At 36.9% G+C, this 25,751-nt stretch overlaps 5 protein-coding genes across 5 annotated transcripts; all 5 read right to left on the reverse strand.

Moving 5' to 3' along the window:
* Positions 1-2,506: 2,506 nt before the first annotated feature.
* On the reverse strand, positions 2,507-3,451 carry LOC127157673 (olfactory receptor 52D1-like). The gene has a single exon (XM_051100927.1). The coding sequence runs from the start codon at positions 3,449-3,451 to the stop codon at positions 2,507-2,509; it is 945 nt and encodes a 314-aa protein (XP_050956884.1).
* A 3,949-nt stretch (positions 3,452-7,400) lies between these two features.
* LOC127157674 (olfactory receptor 1509-like) lies at positions 7,401-8,342 on the reverse strand. Its single transcript, XM_051100928.1, has one exon. The coding sequence runs from the start codon at positions 8,340-8,342 to the stop codon at positions 7,401-7,403; it is 942 nt and encodes a 313-aa protein (XP_050956885.1).
* A 4,611-nt stretch (positions 8,343-12,953) lies between these two features.
* On the reverse strand, positions 12,954-14,094 carry LOC127157675 (olfactory receptor 52D1-like). Its single transcript, XM_051100929.1, has 2 exons — positions 14,011-14,094; positions 12,954-13,927 (listed from the first exon to the last, which is right to left on the reverse strand). The coding sequence occupies exon 2, from the start codon at positions 13,908-13,910 to the stop codon at positions 12,954-12,956; it is 957 nt and encodes a 318-aa protein (XP_050956886.1). The 5' UTR covers positions 13,911-13,927; positions 14,011-14,094.
* Positions 14,095-19,624: 5,530 nt separating this feature from the next.
* On the reverse strand, positions 19,625-20,554 carry LOC127157676 (olfactory receptor 52J3-like). Its single transcript, XM_051100930.1, has one exon. It carries the CDS (start codon positions 20,552-20,554, stop codon positions 19,625-19,627), a length of 930 nt encoding a protein of 309 aa, XP_050956887.1.
* A 1,547-nt stretch (positions 20,555-22,101) lies between these two features.
* On the reverse strand, positions 22,102-24,324 carry LOC127157677 (olfactory receptor 2A12-like). Its single transcript, XM_051100931.1, has 2 exons — positions 23,419-24,324; positions 22,102-22,140 (listed from the first exon to the last, which is right to left on the reverse strand). Exons 1-2 carry the CDS (start codon positions 24,322-24,324, stop codon positions 22,102-22,104), a joined length of 945 nt encoding a protein of 314 aa, XP_050956888.1.
* Positions 24,325-25,751: the final 1,427 nt, after the last annotated feature.

Here is a 25,751-nt window from a genome sequence, read left to right on the forward strand (position 1 = left end):
AAACCCCATTTATACACATATGACACAAGAATATGTACATAGGTTCATGAAGAGTTTTCTCCATGATAATGACCATAACAAGACGAGTATTAATCGACAATATAAGTAGATACAAGACAAGAAAGCAAATAAAATATACATGTCTATATGATTTAGTTTCTTTTGGCACCATAAGTGTCAGTATCACAGGATAAGTCATGTTATCCATCATGGTATTCATTGTTATGGACAGTCCTTCAAATCACCTCAAATAAGCAAATATTATGCAGTATAACTAAACATGAAACAACATTACTCAAAAGTCAGTAAAACACATAACTACAAATATCAATGTTGCTTTAAGAAATAAAGCAGCCACAGTCAAAAAAAAGGAAAACAAGCATACATTAACAACAGATGGGTGTGTCACAACTGAAAGTAGTGAGCTCTTGCTTGGTTTTATATTTACTGACTTGTCATTAGGGAAATATATAAGTGACATACTAAAATATCTTGGGATTATTTATGCATTCATAGACAACACTTTTGTAAAATGTTTGGTTTGTTAAAATAAAGATCAAATTTACTAACAATACTTGTGCAAACAGTCTCACATAATGATGTAAAAGGTTGTGTACACCCATTTTTAAAGGATTTTGTTGTCATTTTACCAAATTAAACCATGATGCTCAATTTACAGCTCTGAGTAATTATTGTAGTTCATGTATTTATTTTATTTAATGGAATGAAGGCCAAACATAGTTTAATGATGTGGTGTTTCTTTAACCTGTAAATCCATTTAGTTCCCTTTTCAGTTGGTCACTTTTGACAGTCAAACATGTTCGGGGTTTCCCAAAAGAGACTTAAGCCGGGCTCACACTACAGGATTTTTAGCCTGATTTTGTCCTGATTTTGCCCCGATTTTCCCCTCCTGAGAATCGTAGCAAAAATCTTGTCGATCACCTCGATCGGTCCCGATGTTTAGCATGGATTATTTGGTAACGTGAGATGTTCACAGATCGAATCTTGCACCTCCCGATCTGCTCTCACACAAATCGGTGCCGCCCCAATCATATCAAACATGTTTGATATTCAGGATTTTAAATTGTTATGATCACGGCTATGATTACGTCAGTACTCAGACAAACTGAACACTGAACACAACTAATAAAGGGTGGTTAACGAGAGCTAGACGGGTGATACTGATTAACTAATAACGGCACAACGAGGACAGGAACAGAACATCCATGGGCACATGAGTGAGCACCAACACAAGCAATCTAGGGTTGTGACACAATGACAGTGATACACAAACTACAATATTAGCATATACAGTACATTCAGTTCAGTAAGGTCATATTGGGAATCTGTTATTTAAAGTCTGATTTAACACTAAAATTAAAGAAACCTTTAGTATTTTGATAATTGTAAATTTTAAAAAAAAAAGATGGATATAGCTTTAGAAGAATTTGATTCAGCACTATTTCTGTGTTGCTAATCAAATAAGTCAGTTTGTGATGGATGAATCATCTGGCTTCAACTGTGAAAATAGTCATTTTTAAATATATATTTTTAATTGTTTACATATAAATACTACATGTATTTGGCACAATGCTTAGCTAGGACAGTTGAAAATGACAAAAATGACAAAAAGGCTTTATGACAAAAAAGGCTACAGTGTGATTTTTACACCATACCAACCTTTTTGACAGGAGCAGGGCACTGAACGTAATGCACAGCACAGACCAGCAGAAGACAGGAAAATTAGTGATAGTGTAAGTCTGTTTGTTTGTTTGTTTGTTTTCTTTTTAATGCCATTCCAGCAATACTCATGGCGAGAACCAGTTGATCCGTATACACAAGTATTGTCTTACACACACGTCCGAGGACAATTTAGAGTCTTCAGTTAACCTAACCTGCATGTCTTTGTACTGTGGGAGGAAACCCCCCCACACAGAAAGGCCTCCTGTTCCTGTCATGGCTCAAACCGGAGACTTTCTTGCTGTGAGACAACAGTGTTAACCACAGAGCCTAGTGTTAGTCTAAAGGTTTGCGTATGGCTACATATGTATCACCTTACATCACTGTTAAATCTGTAAATTCACAAAGAAAAAAAGCTGTACATAACAAGGTTTCACATAGCACACGTGAGAAATCACCACATATGAATCCAATATTAAATCAGAGGCCTGCATAAAGCCCATTTACACACAGATGACCCAAGAATGATTAAAAAAAAAAATATTACAATACAAAATATGTTTTTGTATATGTACCTGTAACTCTACAATACTTAATAAAATGTTACTCATAGATGTACAGTGTTCCAACATAATAGTCATACAGCTTGAAGGATCAAATTAAATGCAGTTGACAACGTTCTCTGATTCACAACAGATTTTCTTTTTTCCAGTTTGTACATGCATCACTATAAATATGTTTGTTAAAACCACACTCTTTCTCACATTGTCACAATTCATTGCTAAAGCCAAACTAGCATTTTGCATGTATCATTTTTAATACAAGTTTAGATTTTTGGAGAAACATTTACTCTTGATGGAACACATGAAGGGAAAATTCTTGTGCGCACTGCTTTAATATTTAACCCATAGATTAGAGGATTGAACACCGGTGGGACTATCAGCAGTTCTAGAGCCAAAAAATTACGCAGACTCTCTGGAATGTCATTTGCACCATATCTGCTATACATAACATCAAACAGCAAAGCAATAGTGAAATTTATAAGTGAAAATAGGTGTGGGAGACATGTTTGCCAGAATTTCCTTCTGTTTTCTAAAGATGCTTTACATGCAGAGATCAGTTTGATGTAGGACACTATGATAAAAACTATAAAGATATTAAATGTGACAATCAGGACATATCCAATGACGTTGTTAACAAAACTTGATTCACAAGACAGTTTTACAATTGACCAGGTGTCACAATAGAATTTGTCAATGTGATATTTACAAAAGGGCCTCAACTTTGCTAACAGGATTGGTAAAGCTATAAAGGAGTATGGAAACAGCCATGAGAACAGAATTAATTTCACACAGGTGTTTGTAGTTAATTTGGAATGATAGTCTAAAGGTTTACATATGGCTACAAATCTATCATAAGCCATCACTGTTAATATTGTGATCTCAGAAAGTAAAGAGCTGTAGATAACAAAGGCTTGCACAGTACACATGTCTGGGGAGATCACATATGAATCCAATATTAAATCAGACAGAATTTTAAGGTAGAATCCTGAGGCTCCATAAACCCCATTTATACACATATGACACAAGAATATGTACATTGGTGCATGAAGTGCTTTCTCCATGATAATGACCATAGCAAGACGAATATTAATTGCCAATATAAAGAGATATACAGCAAGAAAACAAATAAAATACATGTGCCTATATGATTTAGTGTCTTTGGGCACCATAAGTGTCAGTATCACAGGATAAGTCATGTTATCCCTCATGGTATGGATGATCCCTTCAGTCACATGAAACAAATAACAATGCAATACAAATTCAGTTCACATAAACATTTAAAACCATATATATCTCATTAGGCTTCAATATCCATTGCTGGATGCAGGAAAGGCAGTGAGAGTCTCTCACAAATAAACTGATTTGGAGCTGGTTGTGATCTCAGATGAACGTTTTGAGGTCTGGTTGCCTTTTATAAGTCTTTTATCATAGGGATGTCTGTAAGAGGTGTTCTGAAATCTCTTGAGTTTAATTATTCGCTCATGGAAAAAAATTTTTTGAAAACCTTCATTTTTTAAAATAAGTCACATTTACTTGTATACACTCAATTTTTTTTTTTTTTTAATGTATTGAAAAGCTTAAAAATTAAATACAAATTTGTACATACATGCTGATTACACACTTTTATAGCCAAGTTTTTGCTGATTACAGTTTCAGTGTCTGATTACAATATCATGCAATTCAGAGAAAAAAAAGTCAGAATACGAGTTTATATCTCACAATTCTGACTTCATTTCACAGAATTGTGAGTTTATATCTTACAGTTCTGACTTTATAACTCGCACTTGTAAGATTATATCTCACACTTCAGAAAAAAAGTCAGAATTGTGAGTTTGTGTCATGCAATTCTGTGAAAAAAAGTCTGAATTGTGAGATAAAAAGTTGCAGTAACCTTTTTTAAACTACATTGTTAAATGAGAGAGTGCAATGAAACGTTATATAATGCATTCTCATCAAATCGCGGGAAAGATAACCATGGCAAGGGAAAAGTCACCCACAGTTTTCAGAATATTTGGCATAGGCCTATATGATTACTGACAAACATGATTTAGAAATTGTGTTACTGTCTCACCCCTGTGGACTGTTTGTGTTGGTTTCTCCCTTCTGTGCCCATATATGGTTTTTCCTGTTCCCGTCCTTGTTAAGTCATTAGGTGTGTTCGACTTCATCTACGGCTACAGACGGTGATCAACAAGAGTAGCCGAGAGCAGTCTGGGGCGGAGTTGAAAACGAAGGGGTCAAGTTGGACACTTTCTGCTCTCGTTAGTGACGCTCTCGCGGTGTTTGCATGCTCTATCACAGATGAAGTGAATTAAATGCAATATTTATCAAATACACCGACTTTTCAAAAGCGTTTTCATGAGCAACAGAAATACATTTCATATACTGCTTAATACAGCACCATCTGAACAAGAATAATGATCAACATAAACATATACTGTTTAAATACTAATAAAGTGGGGTTATTTATGCTTTTATCCATGTTTTATGATAAATCGGACTCAATATAACATTACGACTACAGTAAAAAACACTTTTATTGTTCTAAAAACACAGAATAAACCCAAAACACACGTGATCGTTGTCATGCGGTGAATCTGGCCAATCGTGAAATAGCCATGTGGTCATCAGAGCTCCTGCAGCCGCTCTGAAGAAACTGCGCCAGCTGAGTCAGTCGGCTGCTCTCGAATCGCTATCGCGGTACTTTGATGCCACACATGACAGTCACAAGGCGTCGGCGCCGCCTCAAGTCGGACAAAATTTCTAACCGGCATCCACTGCTTCAAGTCAGAATTTGATCGAGCTGCGCAGCGCTGCGTTAAGTCGAACACACCTACCATTGGTTAATCACCATCACCTGACCTTGTATCACCTGACCTTGTACGCACGTCCTGATTTTGCTGAGTTAGATGTGTTCCTGGGTCATCATATTTTGTTGACCCTGGAACAACATTTTAATCCAAAAATTTAATCTTGACCACATCCCTACACCTAAACCTAATCTTACCCATGAGTAATCCCTAAAATCAGAGGAAATGATAGATGAATGACACTGATGTACACGCACCAAAGACTGATTGTAAGCCTAAACTTCACAAAAACTATAAACTGTTTTTTTTTAATCTGATTAGTTAATCACAATGTTGTTCCAGGGTCAACAAAGATGTTGATCCAGGAACATGTCGTACTTGGTAAAATCAGGTTCTGTGACCTTGTACCTTGTAACTTGTATCATTAGCACCCCCTATATAAGTTAGATTCAGTTCAGTGTTTGTTGCCTGATCTTAAGGTTATGTTGGTGTGTGTTTGCCTGTGTTCCTGTCTGGATTTACCTTTTGTGGATTTTATTAAAGACTTGTTATATTTTGTCTTTGTATGTCTCCTTCTACACACAACTGTGACAGAAGATCGGACCATTAAAAATGGAAGTAGCTGCACACTTCTCCGCCCTAGCTCACAGAGATCTCCCATTTGTGGAGTATGCCCGGGAGTTCTGCAGGCTGGCAATGATGTCAGGGCTGGACGACGCCACCATCAACTCTCTGTTCTGGATTGGGGCCAATTACAGCTGCCCTGTGGACCTCCCAGACACCACAGGACTGAACTGGAGGGAGGGGATCCTCCGGTGTCTGGAGAGTGTCTGGCCCCAATCCAGAACCAGAACCTAAACTGTGGACTGTTTGTGTTGGTTTCTCCCTTCTGTGCTCATATATGTTTTTTCCTGTTCCTGTCCTTGTAAAGTCATTGTTAGTTAATCACCATCACCTGTCCTTGTATCATTAGCACCCCTGTATAAGTTGGATTCAGTTTGTCGTCCGATCTTAAGGTAGTGTTGGTGTGTGTTTCCCTGTGTTCCTGTCTGGATTTGGATTTTATTAACTTGTTATATTTCGTCTTCGTATGTCTCCTTCTACACACAACCGTGACAGTTACAGAATATGTACTGAAATTCTGGTGATGTCATAATACGTACTGTCCGTACTTTCAGACATTTTCCATACTTTCAGGCAGTGGTGCCACTGATTCAATGAGAAAAAAACCTAAACTGAATTGACCTGGACAGTGACACTGTTGTCTTCTGTAAAGCTGCTTTTAATATTCCTCACACAAATCACATTGATCAATGATACACAAACTACAATAATAACATACACAGTTCATTCAATTCAGTAAGGTGATGTTGGGAGTCTGTTATGTAAAGTCTAATTTAACCCTGAAAATAAGCAAACTTTTAGGATTTTGATAACTGCAAAAAAAAAAAAAAAAAAAAAAAAAAAACCTTGATGGAAAATTGCTTCAGAATTATTTAAGATTCAGCAAATTTTTTTGTATCTAATCAGATAAGTCAGTTTGTGATGGATAAATCCTATGCCTTTTTGAAAACTGCCATTTAATTATTATTATTTTTTAATTGTTTACATTAACTTTGTTTACAAACTACAACATGTATTTGGCACAGTGTTTAACAAGGACAATTAAAAATGGCACGTTATGACAAAAAAGTTTACAATGTGATTTTTTTACATCATCTGATTTTTACCAGAGCAGTGCACTGAATGTAATGCACGGCACAGACCAGCAAAAGACATGAAAATTTGTGATTGTGTTTAGTGTCTAAAGGGTGACATATGGCTACATCTATCATATGACAGTTACAACTGTTATTCACAAAGAAAAAAAGCTGTACATAACAAAGTTCTACAGAGCATGTATGTTAAAGATCACCACATATAAATCCAATATTAAATCAGACAGAAATTTAGAGTAAAACCCATAAACCCCATTTACACACAGATGACCCAGGAATGATTAAAACATTTACATTACAATACAAAATATATATTTTTATAAATGTACCTGTAACTCTACAATACTTAATAAAATGTTACTCATAGATGTACAGTGTTCCAATATAATAGTCATACAGTTTGAAGGATCAGAGTTTGTACATACATCACACCATTAATGTGTTTGTTAAAACCACACTCTTTCTCACATTGTCACAAATCATTGCTAAAGCCAAATTAGCGTTTCACATATATCAGTGTTAGTACATAATTAAGTTTTGATTTTTATGTGAAACACTCTTTCTCACATTGTCACAATTCATTGCTAAAGCCAAACTAGCATTTTGCATGTATCATTTTTAGTACAAGTTTAGATTTTTGGAGAAACATTTACTCTTGATGCAACACATGAAGCAAAAACTCTTTTGCGCACTGCTCTAATATTTAACCCATAGATTAGAGGATTAAACACAGGTGGGACTATCAGCAGTTCTAGAGCCAAAAAATTACGCAGACTCTCTGGAATGTCATTTGCACCATATCTGCTATACATGATATCAAAAAGCAAAGCAACAGTGAAGTTTATAAGTGAAAATATGTGTGGGAGACATGTTTGCCAGAATTTCCTTCTGTTTTCTAAAGATGCTTTACATGCAGAGATCAGTTTGATGTAGGACACTATGATAAAAACCATAAAGCTAAAAAATGTGACAATCAGGGCATATCCAACAACATTGTTAACAAAACTTGATTCACAAGACAGTTTTACAATTGACCAGTTGTCGCAATATAATTTGTCAATGTGATATTTACAATAGGGCCTTAACTTTGATAACAGCACTGATGCAGCTGTTAGGGAGTTTGGAAAAATCCATGAGAACAGAATTAATTTCACACAGGTGTCTGTAGTTAATTTAGAATGATAGTCTAAAGGTTTGCAAATGGCTACAAATCTATCATAAGCCATCACTGTTAATATTGTGATCTCAGAAAGTAAAGAGCTGTAGATAACAAAGGTTTGCAAAGTACACATGTTAGAGGAGATCACATATGAATCCAATATTAAATCAGACAGAATTTTAGGGTAGAATCCTGAGGCTCCATAAACCCCATTTACACACAGATGACCCAGAAATATATACATTGGTCCATGAAGAGCTTTCTCCATGACAATAACCATAACAAGACGAATATTAATTGACAATATAAGGAGATACAAGGCAAGAAAACAAGTGAAATATACGTGCCTATATGATTTAGTTTCTTTTGGCACCATAAGTGTCAGTATCACAGGATAAGTCATGTTATCCATCATAGTATTCATGGTAAGGATAGTCCTTCAAATCCCCTGAAAATTCCCTTGAAAACAAATATGCAGTATAACTAAACAGTAGTAGTCAAACATCAGTAATGCACATAACTGAAGCAGACATTTCATGAAGCTTCAATTACCATTGTTGACTTAAAACATAAAGCAGCCACAGTCAGAAAAAAACAAAAAAAACAAGCATGCATTATCCACAGATGGGTGTGTCGCAACTGAAAGTAGTGAGTTCTTGCTTGGTTTTATATTTACTGATTTGTCATTAGGGAAATATATAAGAGACATAATAAAATTCCTTGGGATTAATTATGTGCTTATAGACAAGACTTTGCAAAAACCCTTGATTTGTTAAAATAAAGGTCAAATATATTAACAATACCACGTGCCCCACACATGCTGTAAAAATACTGGTCTTTAACTACATCTCACTGGATAACTGTGCATAACTGTGCCTGTTGCAGTCTCACCATTAAAGAAAATGACTCATCAATATTTATTGGAGGACCACATGCAAGGGACATTGCTGGACACAGATTCATCGTGAGTTATTCTGTGGGGAGGTGAAATGGCCTGCCTTTCTCCAGATGGACAGTAAAAATCAACAGAATGCCATCGAAGACTACCTCGGGGGGAGAATCGGATGAAGCACGAGATGTTTTTTTATTCATCTTTGAGTATCTGGACATATTCATTACAAATGGTCTTTATCAACTAGGCCTGAAGGTCCATGCCATTTTCTGTGAATAATCTATCAGAGCAAGGAATCTCTCTGTGTAGCCTATGTATGTATGTACAGTATCTCACAAAAGTGAGTACATCCCTGACATTTCTGCAATCATTTAAATATATCTTCTCAAGGGACAGTACTATAGAAATGAAACTTGGATATATTTTAGAGTAGTCAATGTGCAGGTTGTATAGCAGTGTATATTTACTGTCCCCTAAAAATAACTCAACATACAGCCATTATTGTCAAAACACCTGGCAACAAAAGTGAGTACACCCTAAGTGAACTTGTCAAAACTGTGTCCTAAGTGTCAATATTTTGTGTTAGCACCATTGTTATCTAGTACTGCCTTAATCATTCTGGGCATGGAATTCACCAGAGCTGCACAGGTTGTTGCTGGGATCCTCTTCAAATCCTCTATAGTGACATCATGGAGCTGCTGGATGTTAGACACATGGTGCTTCTCCGCCTTCCGCTGCCCCATGGGTGCTCTATAGGGTTCAGGTCAGATCACCTTCACCTGCACCTTCCTCAGCAAGGAAATTGTCATCTTGGTGGTGTGTTTGGGGTCATTATCATATTGGAAAACTGCTGTTCGGCCCAGTTTCTGAAGGGAAGGCATCATGTTCTGCTTCAGAAATGAACAGTACATAATGGAATCCATGTTTCCCTCAATGAACCGCAGCTCCCCACTACCAGCAGCACTCATCCAGCCTCAGACCATGATGCTACCACCACCATGCTTGACTGTAGGAGAGACACAATTTTCTTGGAAATCCTCACCAGGGCATCACCACACATGCTGGACACCATCTGAGCCAAACAAGTTTATCTTAGTCTCATCAGACCATAGGACATGGTTCCAGCAATTCATGCTCTTGGACAGGTTGTCTTCAGCAAACTGTTTGCAGGCTTTCTTGCAAGCCAGCTTCAGAAGAGGCTTCCTTCTCTGATGATGCCAGTGTAGACTGACTTGTTGCAATGTGTGGCATATGGTCTGAGCATTGACAAGTGGACCTTCTACTTCTGCAACCTTTAAAGCAATGCTGGCAGCACCCATGCATCTGTTTTTTGAAGTCAGGTTCTGCAGCTGACACACAGAACGAGCCCTTAACTTCGTCGAGTGACAAGGCCTATTCCGAATGGAACCCATCTTGGAAAACCTCTGTATGACCCTGGCCACAGTACTGTAACTCAGTTTCAGGTTGTTACTGAACCTCTTATAGCCTAGGCCATCTTTGTGGAGAGCAACAATTCTAATTCTCAAATCTTCAGAGAGTTCTTTGCCATGAGGTGCCTTGTTTAACATCCAGTGGTCAGTATGAGAGAATTGTACTCAAAGCACCAAATTTTAACTGCTCTAATACAAGGTCCTGTCAAGCAGACAAAAACATGAACATGATGAATAGGATATGTGGCTTTGCATGGTTAAATGACATAGTGCTGTTATCACTTACGGTGTACTCACTTTTGCCGGCTGTTTTGACAATAATGGCTGTATATTGAGTTATTTTTAGGGGACAGTAAAGATACACAGCTATACAAGCTATTGATAATAATAATAATAATAATAATAATAATAATTTTCAGAAATGTTTCTTGAGCAGCAAATCAGCATATTAGAATAATTTCTGAAGGATCATGTGACACTGAAGACTGGAGTAATGATGCTGAAAATTTAACTTTGATCACAGCAATCAATTACATTAAAAAAATATATTTAAATTGAAAGCAGTTATTTTAAATAGGAAAAAAATATTTTGCATTATTACTGCTTATGCTGTTATTTGGATCAAATAAATGCAGGCTTGGTGAGCAGAAGAGAATTCTTTAAAAAAAATCTTTTGATGGATAGTGTATATTTTTGTCTATTTTTTAAATGATTTATTTTTGTAAAATAATAAATATGAAATAACCCAAGAAGCAATGGATTTTTTTTTTATTCACTTTTAAGTATGTGGAGGACCTGTGCAAATATCATGGGGATGGGGAAATCACAAGGTGACATATTTGATATGGGTGTGGTATATATATGTGCCGTCACGTTTGCCTGATGTCTTTTTGTCTGATGCCTTTTAATCTCAGTCCGTTGGTTCTGATGCCTTTTAATCAGAGTCCATTTCGTCTGATGCCTAATTGTACAAGACCTGACACCTGACGTCATTTTTCCTGAGACCTGAAGCCTTTTAGTCTGAGGCACGACGCCATGTTGTCCAGTGACTGAAGCCTTTTAGTCTGAGGCATGACGCCTTTTCATTTTATGACTGACGTCTGAGGATGTCCTAAAATGTACACCGTATGCAAGACTTAGTTCAGCTCAGCTGCTGTGGATCTTCGTTTATTCCGTTAAGATGATGACTTTAATTAAACCATGCCTGGCGCAGACTGATGACGAGTGCACCCAGTATAAGATGTATGACCACTGGTCATCTGAAATAGGAAAAGTTATAAATGATTGATGATAAATGAATGAGATAAGATGTTTATCATTGGGTTTAAGATTAAAAAAATTGTGTAATGCATATTCTGGGGGATGATTTGGGAAGTTTCTGCACAAAATGTCTTGTCTGAAAGGAATTGGGTGACTATTGGGTACCCACATGGAAAGAACCTATATGAGGATATATGCGCATATATGAAACCTATATGGAGTATATAGGCACATATATGATAATATATATGCTGCATATATGCATATATATGCCACATATATGCACATATATGTACATATAATATAGGAAAACGGCCAATTTTATATATGTCACATATATTAAAAACCTATATCAAAACCTATATTAAAACATACATGTTTATATAGGTTATTTCCGTGTGGGTAGGTTAAACCTTGGCACATAGGGAAGAAAAGGATGAAAACACTCTCTCTTCATACAGGTCCTTAACTGAGTATATACATGCCTATATACAGTATGCAGAGTCTGAGAAAGATGGTGAGAAAGCATAGTTGTTCAACATAGACATATGTATAGAAGCTCTAAATCCAAAAAAATGTCTAAACTGAATCCAAATTCTAAGTGAATTTGAGACAACCGGATTGGAAGTATTTTTGCAGATTACTAATGGAAGCTGAGAAGTGATAACAGACCGTAAATAATTTTTGTTAGGACGATTCCAAGGGCCCGATGATGGAGAGGGTCCTCACAAGGGGGGGATCTCGCAATGTCTGCTGAGTGGAACACTATCGCAAATTACTGAGGGGAACACGGAATGTGTTTTTTTCACTCCAAAATATGTGTTAATGATGACTTTAATTGTTTGAATATAGTCTGTGTGGTTCAGCTGATTAAAATAGAGATAAATAAATTAATTTTTTCACATTTATCACCCCAGATAGAACTGACTTATTAATAGTGTAGTGCAGCATCAAGTTTAATACAAAATGTATTTTATAATGTTTATTTATTACATTTATAAAATCCTTGTGTACAGGAAGATTTGGTAGCACATTGACTAAATGAATAATAAAGATTATAGTTTCAAATTCTGTTATAAATTACACCGATTAAAAGTACATTTGTACAAACTTTTTTTTTTTTTGTCTATCTGACAAAAAAAGGAAAGATAAATTGTACAAACAATGATGATATAAGGTTAAGATATAAAAAGGCATGTATTGTAGGGGAAAACTCCTTAGAGATCATTATGATCCAGGGTACAAGTTAATTTTAAACTAATCTCTTTTTAGTCATAATAATCTCTAATAAAAATACATACAAATATATCATATACATATATCACACTTTTCACATTAGTAATAAGCTTATCAAAAGCACATAAGCCGACTTTTTCACATTTTGTCATAATTAATTTATTAAAAACCAAATAGCCATAACAACTGGTTTAGTATGTTTGTCTCATGTTTTACGTCTTTTTGGCGAATGTGAAACGTTTACTCTTGATGCAACACATAAAGTAAAAGCTCTTTTGCGCACTGCTCTTATATTTAACCCATAGATTAGAGGATTGAACACAGGTGGGACTATCACCAGTTCTAGAGCCAAAAAATTACGCAGACTCTCTGGAATGTCATTTGAACCATATCTGTTATACATGAAATCAAAAAGCATAGCAATAGTGAAATTCATCAGAGATAAGAGGTGTGGCAAACATGTTTGCCAGAATTTTCTTCTGTTTTCTAAAGATGCTCTACATGCAGAGATCACTTTAATATAGCATATTATGATAATAATTTCAAAGCCAGTAGACATGGCAGCAACAATATATCCATAGATATTATTAACAAAAGATGATGCACAAGACAGTTTTACAACTGACCAGTTGTCACAATATAATTTATCTATATGATAAGCACAAAATGGTCTCAGATTTGATAACAGGGTGCCATTGAATGCAGAAAAAGTGGGAACAATCCATGAGAACAGAATTAATTTCACACATGTGTTTTTAGTCAATTTAGAATGATATTCTAAAGGTTTGCATATGGCTACATATCTATCATAAGACATGACTGTTAAGATTGTGAACTCACACAGTAAAGAGCTGTAAATCACAAAGATCTGCAGAGCACACATGTGAGAGGAGATCACATATGAATCCAATATTAAATCAGAAAGAAATTTAGGATAAAATCCTGAGGCTCCATAAACTCCATTTATACACAGGTTACACAAGAACATGTACATTGGTTCATGAAGTGCTTTCTGCATGATAATAACCATAGCAAGACGAACATTAATTGACAATATAAGCACATACAAGACAAGAAAGCAAATAAAATATACATGCCTATATGATTTTGTTTCTCTGGGAACCATAAGTGTCAGTATGACAGGATAAGAGATGTTATCCATCACAGTATGGATGATCCCTAAAATCACATGAAACAAAATGAAATTATAAAAAAAAACTGTACACAAATAATATTAATAAAAGTTCAGATAAACACAAAACCTTTCTCATTAGGCTTCAGTATCCACTGCTAGCTGCAGGAATGACAGAGTCTCTCACAAATAAGCTGATTCAGAGCTGGTTGTGATCTCAGCTGAGTGCTATGAGGTCTGGCTGGTTTTTATAAGTCTTTGATCAGCAGAGACGTCTGTAAGAGATGTTCTGAGTTTTGAAATCTCTTGGGTTTAATTATTTGCTCATGGAAAAAAAAAAAAAAAAAAAAACTTTGAAAACATATTTGATTTGGTAAAATAAATGAAATAAGCTTTCATTTGTTTTCATTTTGTGCAAATACTAAATTCAGTTCTCTTTCACATCTTATAGCACGTGAACAGAGAAATACATTAATGATGTCAAATGATCTGTTTTGACTGGTATTCATGTGAACACACTCTGATATAATTGGTAGAATATCGGATGTGTATCAGGGTGTCAGGGTGCGCTACTGTGGTGAGGAGCGAGGAACGAGGACTTATAGTATAAACTCATCTAACAGTTTTCAATGATAATCCAAAAGAGGGTAACACAGGGCAAGCAGGAACACACACATAGTACAACCAAAAGATGTTTAACACTGGACAGGTGTCACACCCCCGTGGACTGTTTTGTTGGTTTCGCCCTCCTGTGCCCTTATTTGGTCTTTCCTGTTCCATTTCTTGTATAGTCGTAATTGGTTAATTGTCTTCACCTGTCTGTGTCTCGTTAGCTTCCCTTTATAAGTTTGCTTCAGTTCCTTTGTCACTGTCCGATCTTAATTTTATGTTGGAGTGTGTTCCCCTGCTGTTCCTGTCGGTTCCCTTGTTGGATTGTTTTATTAAAACCCCGTTTGTTGTATTTCCCTGTCCTCGGCTCCTTCCTACGTCTCCTCTCTACACTCAGCGTTACAACAGGAAGCAAGGGGCAGAACACACTTTAAATAAATAATTAAATAAACCAACGAGGAACTAAATGAGACACACCTGAAACAATTGAGACAATCAACAGGAGGGAAAAAGTAGGTCATGGGCATGACATATCGCTCCCCTCCCAGTAGACACGTCCCCGCTCCACATACCATCGTGGGGCAGGAGGGTGGGTACCTTGGAGGCCTCTTAGGACAGGCTTGTACGGGACGGGAAGCCTCCAGGGTGGTACCAGATCCGGGCACCATGGCAGAGCAGGCAGTCCAGAGAGCCATGGTGGAGCTGGCAGCTCGGGGAACCATGGCGAAACAGGCAGTCCAAGGAGCCGTAGCGGAGCAGGCAGTCCAGAGAGCCATGGTGGAGCTGGCAGCTCGGGGAGCCATGGCGAAACAGGCAGTCCAAGGAGCCATAGCAGAGTAGGCAGTCTAGAGAGCCATGGCAGAGCAGGCAAAAACAGGCAGCTGGCAGCTCGGGGAGCCATGGCGAAAACAGGCAGTCCAAGGAGCCGTACCAGAGCAGGCAGTCCAGAGAGCCATGGCGGAGCAAGTTGTGGTCTGTATCCCACTCGGTATGCATCCATGCTCCTGCGCAGTCTGTATTTTCACACATGGACGGGGGAAAAGCCCACGGGTATGTGTGCATGCCCCCAGTCGAAGAGACCTTCACTCAGTCTGCCATCCAATCCCTGCAGACTAACTGCCCACCTGGCTGATAAGGCCTACACTTCCGCAGGTGAGGCAACATCCGCTCTACACAGGATGGCAGGGTTGCAGGTCTTTCAAGCTAAGCTTCTGCAAGCCATGAATGGAGGCAGCTTCTCAGCGAAAGCCATGACAGATTCGCACTAATGGTGACTAAGCACTCAGCCCAGGCCATCAGATGATCCATTGGCTTCATAGTGGTCCTTCCCAGGCATTTATGGATAACCCTAGTTGACCTGAAGGACTCCGACCATGAAGTGCTCTTAAACACGCCAATTTCTCCATCCAGCCTCTTTGGTGAGGCCATGGAGTCAGTGGTTGAGCGTTTCACTGAGGCTCAAAACCAATGAGTCATCTGATGCCGTGATGTGTCTTCTAGCAGCATTCTAGGTCAGTGTTTCCCAACTACATTCCTGGAGCCCCTCCCAACACTGCACACACCCATTTGTCTGACACACCCACTTCAAGTCTTGGAGTCTCTACTAAAGAGCTAATGATCTGAATCAGGTGTGTTTGAATAAAGAGACATGGAAAACATGCAGTGTTGGGGATGGGGTGTTCCAGGAATGTGGTTGGGAACCCCTGCTCTAGGTCACACTCCTTGTCTACACCCCATTCTGTGCAAAGAGTGTCTAAACAGGGTGCTGTGTCTTCCACGTTCACTACTAGCAGCGGTGTGTTCTGTTGATGCAATAAAAACATCCTCTCAAAAAGAGTTCCCACTCAAGTACTCCTGGTGCCTTCTCCTCCGCTGATTTTGGCCAGTTCCCTGGATTCGTTGGCCCCACCGGTGTCATCCAGCTCTTCGGCTTTGCGACTAGCTCTGTGCAGCTCATTAGCCTTGCCTTCCCCTCCACCAGCTCGGTTTTGCGAGTCCCTGGCTGCACTTTGGCCCTCCAGGCCCATGTCTCCTCCTTGGCCTGTCAACCTGTCATCTCTGCACCGGCTCTGCACTCCCTCATCTCCACCGAGGCCCGTCTGCCTTACGACTCCTCTGGGTTCCCTCATACATCTGGACAAACCTCGGTTGGTCGTCGTCCAGCTTCCACCACGGACTTCCGGGTCTCCGGCTGCGCCTCGATCCGCCACCCCTTCAGCTTCACCAGGCTCCTCCCTTTCTCTGGTTTCCCCATTGTCCTCACTGACTTCATCGTCGCCCGGCCAGCCAAATCCCCGGCTGTGCCTTGGTCACGTGAGCCAGTCGCTCCACATTGGGCGTCCAGGCCTTCAATGTTGCCCTGGTCTTTTCGGCCTCTCTGCTCCGTCAGTTCCTCCACTCATCATAGTTCCACCTCCGTTGATTGTCTTCTAATGTTAAAGGTAATGTGAAATTTTCACTTTTTTAGCTTTGTTTGCATTTAGCTCAGAAAAGCTATAAAAAAAAACACACACACAGCCAGTTTGTTATGGGCTGTCTAAGTGTGAAACTGTGTCCTCCAGCGTGTGCTTTCAGTTTGCAGCTGGTTCAATGTAGATAGCTGGTTATGTCAATAAGACCACCTCTAAGCCATATACTGATATTTTCACACTTTGTTTTGAGCACAGATGAAATTATCATTTAAAAGGATGTCGCGATTTAGCTCAAAGGGAAAATATATATAAATAATTACAATTAATTGTGATTAATTACAATTATTTATATCAGCTGCCAGTAGTAACTGTAGCAGAATCAGTTTTCCATCAACTAATCTGTTCACCCAGCGAACATTCAGTATAATCTTTATATCAACTCTAAGAAATGATATTTTCTTGGCCACAGAAAATAACTTTCTTAAAGTACCATTGCATTAGAGCATGTAGCTCGAATCGGAATCGTAAAGGGACATTAATTTGCAAGGCAGAATCAGAATCAAAACTCATGTAATTTGTGCACAATAGTTTATTAACGAAGGACTAACACATAACTAATCTAAACAAACAAACATGAAATCACTCATACATGGGGGAATGGTCAGTGAGAAGCAGTTAGAGAGAGACAAGGAAATGAAGCTATGAAAAGAGTCAGTTAACCACCTGCTGTGAAACCATCAGTGCTGTCTACAGCTTATACTAAACCTCTGTTTGTTTAGTTAAATGTACGATACTTGCATTGCCTTGGTCGTTGAACAAGTGTCCAAATGCAGTCTCTGGTGAAAGATGGTTTGGAGCAGTGGTGGGTTTGGATGCGCAATCACGTTCTTCCGGGTCTGAAGAGTGATGAATTCCAAAGATGTTCTGACTCAATGGTGACTGGGAGTTTCTTCCCATGTGAAAAGTGAAGAAGAACCAAGAGCTGAGAGGGACCCAGCTGAAGTCCTGTGATCTTTGGGGAATGGAAAGACAAGGCCTGGCGCATGCTTAGAGAAGTCCTGAAGAGTTCTAGCTCATCTTCTTAGGTTCTAAAAGAACCACTGACTGACTGAGGCGAGTCATGAAGATGAATTCAGGAGTTGAGTGGAAGTGTCTGGCTCTTTGTGGTCGTGAGCCAGTGTTGGGCCTGTCGGGCCCGCCGGGCACACCCTGTGCCGGCTCAGGCTCCCCGTGGGTTCCTCCACACGGGCAGCAATCGGAAGACGTTGCAGACGAAGAAGACAGTGAAGACAGAGAGAGAGGAGAGAGGGGTTGATGCCTTTAAACTCTCTGGAGGCTGTGCCTCCAGGAGGTCCATGAACCAATGGTAACTTTCACCTTTGGAGGGAAAGTTTACGACTCTTTGTCTGTGAGCATGGTATTTTGCATATGTAATTCGATTGGGTGTTGATGCAAAACTACTAAGGTTTCTTAAAACACTAATATGTTGCATAGGTATCAACATCTAATTTACACCATCTTTTAATTCATCAAAATACGAATTCAAAGAAACCAAACATGACATAGGTGGTTTATACAACCAGTCATCCATCATAACGCATGCATAAAACAGTAGAAAGACAAATACACAGACAAAATTAAAATACAATTCAGTAATACTGTACACAATGACCTGGGCTATGTGTGATAGGAAGGTCAAAGAAAGGTTTGTCTGTGAATGAATAGGAAAGAGTCCATTTCTATAGGCATTGTGTCTTTCCTATAGAGAAATGTAGCGTGCTCCGTTTGCATTCCTTGAAGCAATAAAACCTGTGATATCAGATGGTCACCCTGGCAACTAAGCCCTTTTGGGGTGTTAGTTGCTTTGGGGGGTTGTCTTCAAAACTCCAGCATACAGCTGGGTTGTTGGTTTTAAAGATTATTTGTTAAATGTAACAAATAACTGTATGTCTGATTGGTCCAGATGCTACAAGGACATGCACCAAAATGGGTCACTGTGAACAGAGCTGTTTTTGACAAGGTAAAAAGGGTGTTGTTTTACACAACCATTGAGGAAATTTAACCAAAGTATGTTACAGACATTTCATGAATACCCTGAAGAATCACACTAATGTACAATGTACATTACAGTCACCGGTCACATTGCCCCTCATGGAAAGTTTCCTCAGGCCACTGTTTTTACATAGTATGACTTTAAAATGTAAATATATATTTGTATAACATATTCGTATCATGACGTATATGTTAATATGTACTACATGGATGTCTAAGGTGCTGCAAAAAACATGATAATGGCACTTGATTTTTCAGATGATGATTTTCCAAAAGATTTGGTAGGAGAATAAAAAGGTGCAATAACTTTCTTAGAGCCAGAGGTAATTAATTTGAGGTACCTGAATAAAATAATTTAATACAATATGCACAGTAATATAAATCATCATGGATAATCATCTAAACTGCATTTCCTCATTTACCTTTTTGTGAATAACATTATACATGAGTTAGAAGCTTTTCTTTGTTTGCATTATCAACTGATAGATGATACGAGTATATGTCATAATAATAGAAGTTGTAACTATAAACATTTGGGTGTATGTTTTTCAGTATAAAACGGCATGAACATTCCTTCATTTATGCTTTAGTTGTTTACAATAAGGATTCAGTATTGTATAAAGACTATTTTAAGTTAAAATACAACACAGCAAACACATACAACAGAATTTATCATGGTTTTTTCAAAATATTTATACATGATTTCAAAATTCTCATGCGGACTTCTTTCAAGTTTAAGCCATAGATTACAGGATTTAAAAGAGGTGGCACAATAATTATTTCTAAGGCCAAAAAATTACGCAGATCATCTGGGAAATCGCTTGAGCCATATCTGTTGTACATTGTATCAAAAAGCATTGCAACACTGAAATTAACTAATGAAATTACATGAGGCACACATGTCTGCCAAAATTTTCTTCTGCACTCTAATGATGCTTTACATGCAATGGCAAGCTTTACATAAGATACAATAATTACAGCGAAAATGCAAAAATGAAATGAAATGCTTATTAGTCCATAAATGTTATTGGTGTCAGTTGATCCACATGAGAGCTTTACTATTGACCAGTTGTCACAATACAGTTTATCAATGTGATTTTTACATAATACTAACTTATTTGATAGGATCAGAGCAATGAGTGTTGAAATTAATGGTAAAGTCCAACATATGAAAAGCAGCACAACACAAGAAAATGTGTTCATCTTTGTATGATAGTCTAAGGGTCGACATATGGCCACATGTCTGTCATAAGCCATCACTGCTAATGTAGAATATTCACACTTAATTGAACTGTAGATAACAAAAGACTGAAAAGCACACATGTAAGAAGGAATTACATATGAATCCAGGATTAAATCATGTAGGAATTTAGGATAAAATCCAGTAGCTCCATATATTCCATTTAAACATAGATTGCACAGAAAAATGTACATTGGTTGATGAAGTGCTCTCTCCAAAACAATGACCACACAAAGGCAACTGTTCAAAAACAATATTAGACTATAAATAAAGAAAAAGCATGTAAAATATATATGTCTGTAAGATTTAGAGTCTTGTGGTTTCATCAGGGTGTAGGTTGCAAAATAAGTAATATTATCCATGATCTCCGTATATTATCACAAAATACAAAATTAATTGATATTTACAAATTAAGTTACAAATTAAGAATAACAATTAAATATCAAGTTTACTGATAAGCACTGACGTCTTTTATCAAGCTTAAAAATAAAACACAAAACTGCTAATACCATAGCCAACTACTACCATGCCAGAGTCCTCATCGTGCATGTTCACAACCACAAAGAGGCTCTGAAGACAACTTACATGCTTATAAATGCCTTTTTTCCTCACAGCAAATTCTCAGAGAGACTTGAGCATATACACCTCAGGGATTAATTCATAAACTGTTTATCATAAAGATGTCTAAATCAGCTAATTCAGTCTAAAATAACTTTCATTTAATTTCTTAGTATTTTCTTACATGTAAAAAATATATATATATATATATATATATACATATATTTAAAAAAAAAAGTAAACAAAACATTCAACCGACCGCTACGTAAAGATGTATGTAGCTTTTATTCAATTCACTACTACTTGTAGTTAACAAACTGAAAAGGAAACATCAGTATCTTTTCATTTGGTAATTTATTAGTAGTAGTAGAAGTAGTAGTAATTTTTCTAATCATTTTGTATTTTTATTATTATTTTTAAAACAATTCAAATGTAAAGTCGGCAAAACCAAGGCTCCAAAAATATCTTTTTTTTTTTTATTTGAAAAGCTTTCGCATAGCGTGCAATGTTTCGAGCACGCAGGCCTTTCATCAGACAAAACTGTTTAAACTATTAAACTGTTTTTAGAGTTTACACTGAAAAAAATGCTGTTATATAAGACACTGACTTTTTGCGACAGGTGGAAATTCAGCTTATGGCACTTCCCATTCATTCCTATGATATCCGTAAATGGGGATTGAGCGTCGCACAACTCTGAACTGAAATTCAATAACGTCAAGGCTGTAATGTGATTGGTTATCAAGGCACACGTAATCCAAGTTAGCCATTACACTTTTCTATAATTCTAAGTAATACAGACTCTCTCATCTCCCAAAAATAAGAAAATCTCTGTTTAAACGTCTTTTCCTTTTAATGGCGTTTGGCAAACCCACTTAAAGGCGCAAAAAACCACCTACTGCACAGAGGTAGCACTAGACTTTAACGTTGTCTGTCATTTTGACGGACAGGGTCATAAAAATTCACTTATAATCTATTATTACCCGTTATTTTAATTTTCATGTTTTAATTAGAATAACACATTTAATTGCTTTTATTTTTGTTCACATTTTCATTTCAGTGTTCAAAAATAACTAAATAGGCTAAGGCTGGGTAAACAAACAAAAAAAAGTTGATTTCTCGATTTTAATAGATTCTCGTTTTAATGAACCAATATCGATTCTTAAAGGACAATCGATTTTTTTGATCTATGCTGTTTTAAGCTGATGAATGGAGAGTACATAGTGCGTCTTTCTTCCAATATATAGCAATAGGCTAAGCTTTCTGTTGCTTTTGATATGAAACAAAGTCTCAGATTTCAAATTCTGTCCATTTCATTAGAAAATTCAAGCAATAAATACCATTTTGGCGCTCTTTAATGTGGCGTGATAGATGGTTGTAGCTTCTGTTTACTCTGTATGTAATCAAACGCATGGAAAAACATTTGTGACAGTTTCATTTTTGTTCTGGATCCAGTGATCTGCTGCCATACTGTAGCAAACTCACCAGCAACTGGACAGGGGTGGGAATTACAGCTACAATTTACAATAGATCACCCTCAGTGTAATCTGTCAAAATGCCAGAAGGACTTCAGATTTTTCTGTCACTGATAAAAAAAATCAGTCAATGACGGATCATTTACAGTTAACGTGACTTCTGCTACTGCACCAGCATGACAGCTGAATAAGTATTAGGCTTAAGAGAGACGATACAGATAAGTTAAAAAATGCTTGATCAGCCCAGATCCCAATCCTTGAAACTGACTCAGGACATCCTTAATAATAATTGTAATTGTACAATAGTAATATAATTGTTTGACATTTTCAAAGGCTAAATGATTACTTTTGTTTTATTTGTTTTACTTATTAGTTGGAATATAACTCAGTATTGTAACAAATTCAGAAAAAGCTGAATAATCGGTCAGAGTCTACTGATTAATCACCAAAACAATCATTCTAATAATCATTAGATTAATCGATTATCAAAATAATAATTTGTTGCTGTATTGTTCGGTATTCAGGACTCAATTCCAAAAGACCAAAAATACAACACAGCACATTTACTCCAGAACAAACTCCCTGAAATATCATCATTGCATGGTTTCAAGATTCTTTCACAATCCTTTTTAGGTTTTAAGCCATAGATTACAATATTGAAAAGAGATGGCACAATAATCATCTCTTAAGCCATGAAATTTCACACATCCTCAGATAAATTGCTTGAGTCGTATCTGCTGTACATCATGTCGAAAAGTGTTGCAATAATACAATTTATCAGCAAAGACATATGAGGCACACGTCTGCCAGAATTTATGTCTGCACTCTAATACATGCAATTACAGCAAAAATGCAAAAATAAAATAAATGTTGCTGGTGACAGGTCATTCACATGAGAGTTTTACTACTTACCAGTTGTCACAGTACAGTTTATCAATGTGATTTTTACACAGAGTGAATCAGCTTGATAATAGAAGGTCTCTGAACATAGTAATAAATAGTACTGTCCAACACAAGGCAAGTAATATTCAACATAATATTGTCATAACTTACTATCAGTCATTCAAAACAAACTTGCAGTTTTTCCTAAAGCATACCTGATTTTCAGAAATGGAATAAATCCTTTTAAATTGTACATCCAAGAAAACCAGAACAGTATTGAGTGAGTGTATTCTTTATTGTTTTCAGATATTAACGAAACATTTCAAGAGTCTTTTGCGTACTTCATGGAGTTTTAACCCATAGATTACTGGATTGACAAGAGGCGGCACAATAAGAATCTCGAGAGCCAAAAAATTTAGCAAATCCTCTGAAACATTGTTTGAGCCATATCTGCTGTACATGGCATCAAAAAACACAGCAACAACATAATTTATCACTATAAACATATGAGGCACACATGTCTGCCAGAATTTCCTTCTGCACTCTAATGATGCTTTGCATGCAATGAGAATTTTTATATAGGTCAAAAAAATAAAACCAACCAGGCAAGCATAAAATGCAATGACAAAAAATCCATAAATATTATTGATGACAGTTGATTCGCAAGATAGTTTTACCATAGACCAATTGTCACAGTATAGTTTATTAATGTGATATTTACACAATTTCAGCCTATTTGACAACACAAGAACAATAAACATGAAAACAAAGGGTAGGATCCAACAGAACCCAAGCAATACGCTGCATGAAAATTTGTTAACTTTTGTATGATAGTCTAAAGGTCGACATATGGCCACATGTCTGTCATATGCCATTACAGTTATTGTAGTACAGTCACACATAACTGAACTGTAGATCACAAAAGCTTGAAGTACACACATGTAAGATGGAATCACATAGGAATCCAGTAATAAATCATGTAGGAATTTAGGATAAAACCCTGCAGCTCCATACATATCATTTACACACAGATTGCACAGAAAAATGTACATTGGTTCATGTAGAGCTTTCTCCAAGACGATAACAACACTGACCCAAGTGTTAACAACAAGTATCATAATATAGAGCACCAAAAAGCATGTGAAATATATATGTCTGTATGATTTAGAGTCTCTTGGTTCCATCAAGGTGTAGGTAGGAAAAGATGTTACATTATCCATGCTCATCAAATACGATCCATGAAAATCAACCACATAAGAGAGACAAATCCAAAAAGACACAGATTTCTAAAACCATTCAACCATTACCTTACATCAGCGGACAAATCTTGCAGTACATGATCACTGATCTGCTTATAAATAACCCTTTTACTCATGACAACTGGTCTGTGAAGATCTAGCAAATAAACCCTAGGGGTTATTCTATGAACTTTTTTGGCCTTTCATTATGTCTTTCATTACATTATAGCATTTGGAACTCAAATCACCAGATGATTTAAAAATTAGAAATGATTTGAAAATTTTCCTTAGCACTATTTTTGAAAAGGTAAAGCTTTATCCTTAAAAAGGCAGGGCTATCACTTAAATAGAGCTAATTTCAAAATGTTTATGGGTGTCTATTGTACATCGTGACCCCTGTCCCAAACCACATTAAGGGCCAAATTTACTCAACAGAGAAAATTATTGTAAGAATGCAATCCCATAAAAATGCAGATAGGAGAGAAAATCTCCTATCCTATTGCAGTAATCTACTGACAATGAGCAAGTTTAAGAACATACGTGTAGCAATGTATGACACAATCTATCAAGAACAGTACAGTTTATGGTAGGGTCACAAACAAGCATAACAGGTGAGAATCAGGTACTATGCTTTTCTGGGGAATTAAGTATTGGTGCAAATACTACTATATTGACTATCGCAAACCTTAGTAAATCACTTTGCATGATTAATTTAAGGCAGCTAAGTGTAAAATGCAAAGTATTCTGTTTACACTAAGTGAAAATAGCAGTATTTTCTTAGCGAAAAAAAAAATTAATGTGTGCAAAAAAGAGTTAACACAAATAATGGAAGATGAAAATTAATTTTGCAAATAAATTGCTCCATGTGCATCAGAATGTCATGTGACTTTGCGCAATGGGACGGCATAACCTGACTAACCAGCAGACTGGTCTTGTTGCACAGCATCTGAAAAGTTGGTGTGTTGGTATTTCTATATAATTGCCTCCCAGAATTGTCTTACACATTGTCTTACGCATTCCCAAACAGCAGGCATCCACCTCTGAAAGCAATGACTGCATTTATTGTGTTTTAACAGCCTGCTCTGAGGCACAAGGAATTTATTATATATGAAAATTATGATTTTCAGTGGCTTTTCCTGCTTTTCTTATGAAGTATTTTTAGAGAGATAATGTTGTGAATTAAATGGTTTGTCCAAAAATAACCTTTCTTAGAATATAACTCCATATTTTAACTAATTCAGCAAAAGTTGAATAATCGGTCAGAGCCTACCAATCAATCGCCGAAATAATCGTTAGATTAATCGATTATCAAAATAATCGTTTGTTGCAGTTTGTGTCAGTGTTAATTTTGACAACCATTTTTGATTTAGTCTTAGTCTTTATCTTGAGAATAAAATGCTTAAAGAAAA

This window comes from Labeo rohita, unplaced genomic scaffold (assembly GCF_022985175.1).
Source record: "Labeo rohita strain BAU-BD-2019 unplaced genomic scaffold, IGBB_LRoh.1.0 scaffold_1154, whole genome shotgun sequence".
Classification (NCBI taxonomy): Eukaryota; Metazoa; Chordata; class Actinopteri; order Cypriniformes; family Cyprinidae; genus Labeo; species Labeo rohita.

Excerpts from the sequence above, each read along its gene's own strand:
- LOC127157673 (XM_051100927.1), bottom strand. The coding sequence starts at position 3,451 with ATGAGGGATAACATGACTTATCCTGTGATACTGACACTTATGGTGCCC.
- LOC127157674 (XM_051100928.1), bottom strand. The coding sequence starts at position 8,342 with ATGGATAACATGACTTATCCTGTGATACTGACACTTATGGTGCCAAAA.
- LOC127157675 (XM_051100929.1), bottom strand. The coding sequence starts at position 13,910 with ATGGATAACATCTCTTATCCTGTCATACTGACACTTATGGTTCCCAGA.
- LOC127157676 (XM_051100930.1), bottom strand. The coding sequence starts at position 20,554 with ATGGATAATATTACTTATTTTGCAACCTACACCCTGATGAAACCACAA.
- LOC127157677 (XM_051100931.1), bottom strand. The coding sequence starts at position 24,324 with ATGGATAATGTAACATCTTTTCCTACCTACACCTTGATGGAACCAAGA. Across the intron at positions 22,141-23,418 it reads AAAGACTCTTGAAATGTTTC|AGTAAACAGAAGCTACAACC; the intron begins GTTAATATCTGA and ends GATTACATACAG.